This window comes from Penaeus japonicus, unplaced genomic scaffold (genome assembly GCF_977035675.1).
Source record: "Penaeus japonicus unplaced genomic scaffold, GWHDUDI00000001_assembly GWHDUDI00000007, whole genome shotgun sequence".
NCBI lineage: Eukaryota > Metazoa > Arthropoda > Malacostraca > Decapoda > Penaeidae > Penaeus > Penaeus japonicus.
Window position 1 is genome coordinate 19,097,320 of NW_028234409.1, and position 10,000 is coordinate 19,107,319.

At 35.8% G+C, this 10,000-nt stretch overlaps 1 protein-coding gene across 1 annotated transcript in view; it reads left to right on the top strand.

Annotated features, from left to right (window-relative positions):
* Zmynd8 (Zinc finger MYND-type containing 8) overlaps positions 1 to 10,000 on the top strand; it is a 35,006-nt gene that overhangs the window by 18,599 nt on the left and 6,407 nt on the right. Inside the window, exons 7-11 of the mRNA XM_086538202.1 lie at positions 329 to 444; positions 1,015 to 1,111; positions 1,462 to 1,645; positions 1,989 to 5,017; positions 6,969 to 7,043. Of these exons, the coding sequence (XP_086394328.1) occupies positions 329 to 444; positions 1,015 to 1,111; positions 1,462 to 1,645; positions 1,989 to 5,017; positions 6,969 to 7,043 (3,501 nt within the window). The remainder of the gene's footprint in view (positions 1 to 328; positions 445 to 1,014; positions 1,112 to 1,461; positions 1,646 to 1,988; positions 5,018 to 6,968; positions 7,044 to 10,000) is intronic.

Sequence of the window (10,000 nt, forward strand, 5' to 3'; positions counted from 1 at the left end):
CAATTCCATTTTATTATAAATTTGAGGAATCTGTCTCTATTTGATTTCTGGTTGTATTTGGGTGAAAACAAATAAGAGTTGTAGAGAGTGAATACCATAGACTAATATGAAATACATACAAGAAAGTTGTTTAAAAGTTAAATCTTTGAATTCATTGTGTTTTTTGCCACTTTTACTTTTTCCTCAGAGATCTGCTCATTCTTTAAACTAATAAGAGTTTTAGAGAGTGAATAACATAGACTAAAATTAAATATATAACAGAAAGTTGTTTAAAAGTTAAATCTTTGATTTCATTGTGTTTTTTGCCACTTTATTACTTTTTCCTCAGAGATCTGCACATCCTTTGATATGGGCAAGATTGAAAGGCTTTCCATTTTGGCCTGCTAAAGCTGTGAAATGGAGAGATGGGAATGTGGATGTCAGATTTTTTGGGAGACATGACAGGTAAGTGTTGCTTTGGATTCTTAGGTATGAATTTAGTTTCATGGAAGTTTGTGATATTTATGCTGAAAGACAAATTATAGGTTATCTTACTATTTACCATTTAGTAAACTAAGCAATTGCTCATTTCATTCATACCTTATAGTGTAGTTATTGAAAATGAATACATTTAACTCCCAATCTCTCAACATAACACTTCTTATTTGGCAATTTGGGTGTTTATCTTTGATATTTAGGTATTTATGCATATTTATAGTAAGTGGGTAATGATAATTCTTTATGAACATTGCATTTTTGCATGAATGTAAAAATTTGTTTCTCAGGTCCACTAGTTTCATCTTCATTACTTTTTTGTGTTGACTTGGGTAAGATGATTGCTCAGCTCCAGATCACCTCACAGATTTTCTATGATGCCGATCAAAGTATTTTGAATATGAGGCTCCACATTTCAGAAATTGTTGTGCATTATGGCATAATGTGCTTATCTTTGTGTAGAAATATACCTTTTTTTCCCTTTTATAATAAACAGTCTTCTTCATAGAGAATCTTTATCAATTATTTTCTCATCAACAGGTCTTGGGTACCAGTTAAAGAGTGCTTCCTCTTCTCAGAACAAATGCCAACACCGCTTAAAAACCGCAATAAGACACTTGAATCATGTCTTCAGGAGGTATGACACATTACCTTTATGTAATTTTTTTTTCATTTTAGTGCTTTGTGTAAATGACTATTACACTAAATGTTTGCCTAATTTGTATCAATGAGTTTAAGTGAAAAATATACAGTGTAACAAGCTCCTTAATCCCCTATGATATGGGAGGTTTATATCACACCCCAATTTAAAGTGTAGTGCCTGCCATTGTGGTGTCTGGCATACATATATTATACTCACATCAATCGTTATGCTACAATTGCCACATTTTGATGGGAAGATATCATAGGGGTATGAGAATTTCAGGTATCTGTAGCAGTACAATATAAGGTATAATGTATGTTATATTGTATTTTCCTTTCACACAGGTAAATGAGCACATAGTCAAGCTACGTGAAAGATTTGGAAGGTTCAAATATGCACCTCATCGTGTTCAGTTCAATCCACTAGATGCTGACCAAATAAAAATCATGCTCCCCAACTATAAAACACCAGTTCCTGTGAGAGTTCGGTCACAGTCCAGAGCTTTCTCCAGATTGTCTGGTCACTCAGGTAAGAGAGTTGTTATAGAGGATAAAAGCAGGACACACTTTGTGTACCAATGTTTTGGGGCTCTTTCACTGTTTATTTTTCAGCAGAACATCTCCCTCAGAAGAAAAGTATCTTTTTAAAATTTCCTATTTTGCACATTGTTCTTATCTTTCCATAATTGTAGAACTTGAATCTGCTTTAGAGGATTCTCATATTATATTTTAAGTGATAAGATAGTGCCTAATGATCTGTTAAATCAAGCATTTCTGATTTATGTCTCATGCCAGATTAGGGTCTTTAAGCAAAGTATTTACCCTGCACTCTTTATTATTATATGTATTAACAATTATCCCACATCCCACAGATGATGAAACCTCTTCTGTTGCGTCAACTGATAGTGGTGCTTCAGTTAGACGACGCAAAAGAGAGTCTGGAACGTCCTCGGCCACACAAGAGACTGAGACAGAGGCAGAGATTCCCAGTCAAGCTTCCGACCATGGAGATGATGATAACAGGAGGGATGGGAATGAAAGTACCACGAAGGAAGAAAAGCCATTACTTGATCCAGAGATTAAGATGGAGACCAAGGATGAAGATGAAGAAATGAACTTTCCTGATAGAGGTGAAGAGGAGGAGGAGGAAAAATTAAAAGCAGAAACTAATGCAAAAACTGAGACAGAGGAAGGTGGAGATGAATTTGATGAATATCCTGTAGGGAACTTTGAAGATGATGAAGAAGACAACGAGGAGGGGGATGATATGGCATTAGTGAATGGGAAACCATTAGAAGTAAAAAGTGCAGCTAAAAAGACTGATGAGAGTGAAGTGAAAAAAGAAACTGTAATCGAGGAGGAAGAGAAACTCAGTAGTAGAGAAGAAGATGCTGTGAAGAGCGATAGAAAGTCACCAGAAAATGCTGAAAAGGAAAATGCTGAAGCCAGTGTTGATCATTTTGAGAAAAGTGAGGGACTGGATGACAGTGACAAGGAAGATGGTGAAAGTGAGGATGAAGAGGAAGAAGAAGATGAGGAAGAAGATGATGATGAAGATGAGGAAGTAGAAGAAGAGGAGGAAGGCCTAGGTAACCTAGTGCTAAGTACAGAAGGTGAAGATGCCTATGAAGATGAAGAAACAAGTGAGAAAATGGAGCCTCTAGAATATGACAGAAAAGAGAAAACTGAAGAAAAGTTGGTAGCTGAATTGTTAAAGTCACGGACAGAAAGTAAAATGTATAAAGATAGTAGTGAAAATAGAGTTATAGATAATGAAACTGAAAAGGTAAAGGAAAGTGAAACAGATGTGCTAGAAGGTGAATGTTTGGATAAGCAGACACATAGTGCACATGATATTCGTGTGAGTAGTTTGCAAGAAAATTTATTAAATATTCTAAAAAAAGATGAAGGTGCAGAATTATCAGATTCTGACGATGGTGCAGAAAAGGCTGTGAAGGACAAATCCAGAATAAATGCTCAGGCTCAAGATGATTTCAAGGACAAAGATGAAACCTCCTCACAGGGAAATCAAAGTGAAGAAAGTGATGTGGATGAAGAGGACAGGGACAAAAGTTTATCATTTAAAGATTCTAATGAGAATGTAGAAAGTGAAAGTGATTCTGATGAATGTGAGAGTGAGTTGAAAGACAGTGTCAAAGAATCAGACTCTTTGGTCGAAAAGAATGACAGTGAAAGTGAAAGCCATTGCAAAGACAATAAAGGTGCTCATACAAACAATTTAGATTCCAAAGAAAGTGAAGTAAAGGAGGCTACATTACATGTAAATATAGTCAAAAGTGGCCATGAAAGAAGTGAAGAAAAGATCAGTATAAGAAGAGATTTAGATGATAAAATACAGAACAAGTTGACTAGGGAATGTGGAAAGTCTGCAAGTGTTAATGAGTGTGAGTCAGTTCATAAAGAATCTTCAAGTGTGCGTGATATAGAAAGCATGGATGTGGATGAATGTACTTTGAGTAAAAAGGAAGAGAAGAAGCAAAATGTAGATGCCAGAGCAGAAGATGAGAAAATGGAAGTTGAAGATAGTGTCAGCAGTAAAAGCACTCTTCTTGATGCTGTCCAACTAATGAAGAACATGGGCACAATAGCAATAACAAGAGTGGATGGGAAAACTCTGGAACACAGTAGTGGAGGAAATGCCAAGGAAAAAGAGAGAGCAGAAGGAAATGATGACAGGAAGAGTAGCAGTGATGATTCAAACAGAAATACTCCAAACTCTCAGAGACCATCTCCAGCTCCAAGAGTTTCAGAAAAAGATATGGAGCAACACATATCTTCTTTAGGTTGTAGTGTAAGTGTGACAAAAGCAGTAGATAAAGATAAAGATAGAGAGAAGGAGAAAGAAAAGGAAAAGGTTAAAATGCCATCTGGTGTGGATACTACACGTCTTAGCCCTTCAATTTCAATCATTCCTGTAGCTGGGGCAGCAGACAGACAGCGAACAAAAACTACCACTGCTCCATCAGCTTCGCCAAATGAAAGTCAGAATTCACCAACAGTTTCAACACAAAGTGCTCCCAGAAGTTCACCCGCAGTCAGCCAGAATCCCCCATCAACTAGTACATCAAGTATATCTGAAACAACACCATCAACTGTTGCCCAGAGTGCCCCCCAGAGGATACCTTCTGCATCCTCCAGTAGTTCCCCACAGACTGCTGTTGGAAATAATATTCCTCCCCCTCCTCCTCTCTCTCACCCTCAGGCCTCACAGAGTAGTGTTGTGGGTCAAAGAGGAGTATTTGGTCCTCCACCCCCAGGGAGCCAGGTGTTAGGGATGCCAGGTGCTCGAGGACCTATTATGTCGAGTCCAGGTCTGAGAATGATGACCAGCTCTGGGCCAGGTGTGTTGATCCCATCACGAATGCCTGGAGGACCTGGAATGACACCCACAAGGCACCTGCCACCAGAAGCAGGTCCACTTTCCTCACAGTTGCACAAGCACTCACAAAAGTTGGCAGAAGTGATGAGGGCCACTTTGGAAGATGTCCTGGCAGGTCTTGTTGGAACAGGAACACCAGAAGCTCGTTTGGCAGCCTTGCAATTAGAACTTGAGAGAACTAGTTGGCGTCACCAGCAGGAATTGGCAGAAGTTCGGCACAATGCAGATGTCATGCTAGTGGAGATGAGAGCAAACCTGGAAGCTGAGAAACAAAGAGCTGTAGAAGAAGTGAGAAGACAGATGGAACAACAGATGGTGGAAGCAAGAAGACAAATGGAAAGACAAATGGTTGAACGTTTGGCTGAAGTAAGAAGACAAATGGAAGCAGAAAAACAAAGAGCTGTTGAAGAAACTAAAAAGAAACAGTGGTGTGCAAATTGTGGCAAGGAAGCTCTCTTTTTCTGCTGTTGGAATACCTCATATTGTGACTACCCTTGTCAGGTAAGATTGCATTTTTATAGTGTTAAATTTTTTTACATATTAATCCTTCCGAGATGGGCCACATCTTACAATGTTCAGCCTGGGCTGGACATCTTAAGATGTGGATTGTCTCAGAAGAATTAATATCAGACCCAACCCCACAGACAATGCCTGCAGTGGAAGGGTTAAGAAATCACTCCAAAAGTCATTCTAGTTTCATATTACCAATATGTGTTGATATTACATTATGAGAATAAGTCTACGACATTCATAATTATAGGGTTGAAAGATAAATTGATATTTTATTGTTAACTAAGTTAATGTGTCTTAAAGAGATTTACATACTTCTTTGGGAAACTGAATTTTGATGACATGTTAAAAAAGAAATTGATACCAGTTTTAGTTTTAGAGTGCAGTTCTTATTATATAAAGTTGTTTTTTGAAATTAGCATTCAGCAATGCATTTTCATTTTAAAATGAACAAAAGAGGATTATAGTGGTGACCAATCACAAATGTATGACATGTTGATAACATGATGGACATTAGCAATGGCATCCTTGCCATGTTACTCGTACCATCATGTGTACCCTTACATTTTTTTGTGTGTATGTATAATTTCCAGAAATGGATTGCTCATTCATCTCATTCATATCCTTGTGTTTTTCAATGGAACTAGCTACAGTCCTGTTTCTCTGTATCTAATTTACTTGATTTCAATTTTATAAAATACAAATTTGTCACCGATGTCTGTAACACCTAATCCAAATCTTATCTCATTAGGTCGTATACATTTTTTTTTCAATTCCTTACAAATTTCATGATGTATTAACCCACTCACGACAGGGGCATTCCAGCCTTGAATGTCCCAATGCCGGGGCGTTCGAATTATTAGGCCTAAATCAATTAAATGGCTGGCACAATACTGTGCCGCCCGGCCACTGGGCTTTTGAATGAGCGGTACAGTACTGTACCACCCGTCCAGAGAGGGTTAAACATAATTTTTTTCTCTTCAAGAAGAAAACATTCATAAGTATACCATACCAAAAGAATAGAGTAAGCCTTGAATGAAGAAAATTAGGAACATGTCAGCCTCTTTGAATTAGAAAATTAAGATACATTTAGGATAGTTATTTTTGAATAGAACCTCTGAATTTCTTTTCCTTTTTGATGCACTGAACAATTGTTAGGTCCCCCCTTCTTTCCCCATGTTCCAGATGGCAAAGTTTCAGCGCAGGAACAAATTCTTTTGTTTGGCTTGAATAGCAGTTCACACATTCTGTGCTTCCTCTCACTTTTCTTTTACATTTTTTTTCTTTATCTATTTGTTTACTTATTTGCCATTTTTTCAATCTATGTATTCCTACTGATATAAATCTTATCAAGGAAAGACATTCAGTATGCTCAATAAAATCTCTAACATACAAATATGTTAGACTAATCCTGTAACCAATGTGATGCTTAAGTAGATATAGAAAACAAACAGGAATGATTGTCTCTCATTATCAGCCATTATCTGTGATTATCATGGTCTTGATGTCCATATATTCAGAAGGAATGTGATTTTTATAGATTTTAGTTTCTGAGCTGAGAGCTATTTTAACACAATTATTTTTCAAAATTGGAATACATATGCTTCTTGATCCACATTCCTAGCCAGCTGATTTTGTTTTCTTTTATGAAACATTCAAATCAGTATTATTTCAGAATGAGTGGTTTCACTTTATATTATTAGATAAACACTTTTATTATGGATTTGTTTCTTAGTGGTACATACTTTTCTTTTGAAATCCACTCCTTGCTAGAAAACTCATCTTAGCTGTATGTTAATAATTTGCTTTTTATCTGTTTTTTTTATCTTACCATTTCAATATATCACATTATCACAAAATGAATACACTTTGTGTCTGGGAATTTATTAACAACATTTTTGTGCTATATTATTATATTATGATACGCTGGCTTTATTTGCAGCAATCACACTGGCCTCAGCATATGGCAGTTTGTGGTCAGAATAGTGACAGTGGAGGGGGAGAGGGTGGTCCAGACTCATACACATACACATACACATACACATACACATACACATACACATACACATACACATACACATACACATACACATACACATACACATACACATACACATACACATACACATACACATACACATACACATACACATACACATACACATACACATACACATACACATACACATACACATACACATACACATACACATACACATACACATACACATACACATACACATACACATACACATACACATACACATACACATACACATACACATACACATACACATACACATACACATACACATACACATACACATACACATACACATACACATACACATACACATACACATACACATACACATACACATACACATACACATACACATACACATACACATACACATACACATACACATACACATACACATACACATACACATACACATACACATACACATACACATACACATACACATACACATACACATACACATACACATACACATACACATACACATACACATACACATACACATACACATACACATACACATACACATACACATACACATACACATACACATACACATACACATACACATACACATACACATACACATACACATACACATACACATACACATACACATACACATACACATACACATACACATACACATACACATACACATACACATACACATACACATACACATACACATACACATACACATACACATACACATACACATACACATACACATACACATACACATACACATACACATACACATACACATACACATACACATACACATACACATACACATACACATACACATACACATACACATACACATACACATACACATACACATACACATACACATACACATACACATACACATACACATACACATACACATACACATACACATACACATACACATACACATACACATACACATACACATACACATACACATACACATACACATACACATACACATACACATACACATACACATACACATACACATACACATACACATACACATACACATACACATACACATACACATACACATACACATACACATACACATACACATACACATACACATACACATACACATACACATACACATACACATACACATACACATACACATACACATACACATACACATACACATACACATACACATACACATACACATACACATACACATACACATACACATACACATACACATACACATACACATACACATACACATACACATACACATACACATACACATACACATACACATACACATACACATACACATACACATACACATACACATACACATACACATACACATACACATACACATACACATACACATACACATACACATACACATACACATACACATACACATACACATACACATACACATACACATACACATACACATACACATACACATACACATACACATACACATACACATACACATACACATACACATACACATACACATACACATACACATACACATACACATATACATACACATACACATACAGAAACACATACACATACACAAACACATACACATACACAAACACATACACATGCACATACACATACACATACACATACACATACACATACACAAACACATACACATACACATACACATACACATACACATACACATACACATACACATACACATACACATACACATACACATACACATACACATACACACACACAAACACATACACATACACATACACATACACATACACATACACATACACATACACATACACATACACATACACATACACATACACATACACATACACATACACATACACATACACATACACATACACATACACATACACATACACATACACATACACATACACATACACATACACATACACATACACATACACATACACATACACATACACATACACATACACATACACATACACATACACATACACATACACATACACATACACATACACATACACATACACATACACATACACATACACATACACATACACATACACATACACATACACATACACATACACATACACATACACATACACATACACATACACATACACATACACATACACATACACATACACATACACATACACATACACATACACATACACATACACATACACATACACATACACATACACATACACATACACATACACATACACATACACATACACATACACATACACATACACATACACATACACATACACATACACATACACATACACATACACATACACATACACATACACATACACATACACATACACATACACATACACATACACATACACATACACATACACATACACATACACATACACATACACATACACATACACATACACATACACATACACATACACATACACATACACATACACATACACATACACATACACATACACATACACATACACATACACATACACATACACATACACATACACATACACATACACATACACATACACATACACATACACATACACATACACATACACATACACATACACATACACATACACATACACATACACATACACATACACATACACATACACATACACATACACATACACATACACATACACATACACATACACATACACATACACATACACATACACATACACATACACATACACATACACATACACATACACATACACATACACATACACATACACATACACATACACATACACATACACATACACATACACATACACATACACATACACATACACATACACATACACATACACATACACATACACATACACATACACATACACATACACATACACATACACATACACATACACATACACATACACATACACATACACATACACATACACATA